Genomic DNA, 763 nt, shown 5'->3' on the forward strand with positions numbered 1-763 from the left:
CACCCTCGGACAGGAGAGCGGCGAGCCCCCGCAGGGCCGGTGTGATGGTTGCCAGGGCTCAGGGGTAACCTGCCAGGCCCCCTGCGGTCACGCCTTGTGCAGGACGTGTTTCGCAGCGGACAGTACGCAGCCCGCGTGCTGCAGCTCCCCCTCAGTTGCCCCGTGCCGCAAGATCTCGGGGATGTTCAAGATCTCCTGCCTGTCTCAGAGTCTGCCGGGCTACTATCGAGACCTAACGCTCCAGGTTTCCTACACCATCCCCGATGGTGTGCAGGGGGTATGTACCCACCACGGGGGCTTCCCCATCCCGCTGCAGGACACGCGGTGGGTTCTGTTGGGGGGTGGGGGACTGTGCGTGGTGGTTGTGGGAGCAGGTACAGCTCCATGCCCCACAGGCAAAGCAGCAGAGGTATTGACCTGTGGAAGGTGACAGGCTCCACAGCAGGTTTGGGAGCAGCTTGCTGCTTTTGACGAGCGTGTGACCTCCGGTTTTGGTTCAGATAGACTAACAGCCCACGGGGGTCACTGTCGTCTGTGTATTTTCAAACTGGGCAGTCTCAGAAGCCAGCTCTGAGGCACAGCACTCAGGTTGGCGTTTAAAATGCTTTCTTCCTATTCTAAGGTTGGCGACCCCCACCCAGGACAGCCCTACAAAGGGGGGAATTTCTGTGCCTTCCTGCCTGACAACAAGGAAGGGCAGAAGACAGCAATGCTGCTGAAGAAGGCATTTGAGCAAGGGCTGACGTTCCAGATCAAGTCCTGC

At 59.6% G+C, this 763-nt stretch overlaps 1 protein-coding gene across 1 annotated transcript in view; it reads left to right on the forward strand.

Moving 5' to 3' along the window:
• The window catches only part of IFI35 (interferon-induced protein 35), a 12,760-nt gene that overhangs the window by 11,457 nt on the left and 540 nt on the right, over positions 1-763 (forward strand). The window contains exons 11-12 of the mRNA XM_009879819.1: positions 103-277; positions 623-756. Of these exons, the coding sequence (XP_009878121.1) occupies positions 103-277; positions 623-756 (309 nt within the window). The remainder of the gene's footprint in view (positions 1-102; positions 278-622; positions 757-763) is intronic.

The sequence above is a fragment of the Charadrius vociferus genome, unplaced genomic scaffold (genome assembly GCF_000708025.1).
Source record: "Charadrius vociferus isolate BGI_N301 unplaced genomic scaffold, ASM70802v2 scaffold730, whole genome shotgun sequence".
NCBI classification, from domain to species: Eukaryota; Metazoa; Chordata; class Aves; order Charadriiformes; family Charadriidae; genus Charadrius; species Charadrius vociferus.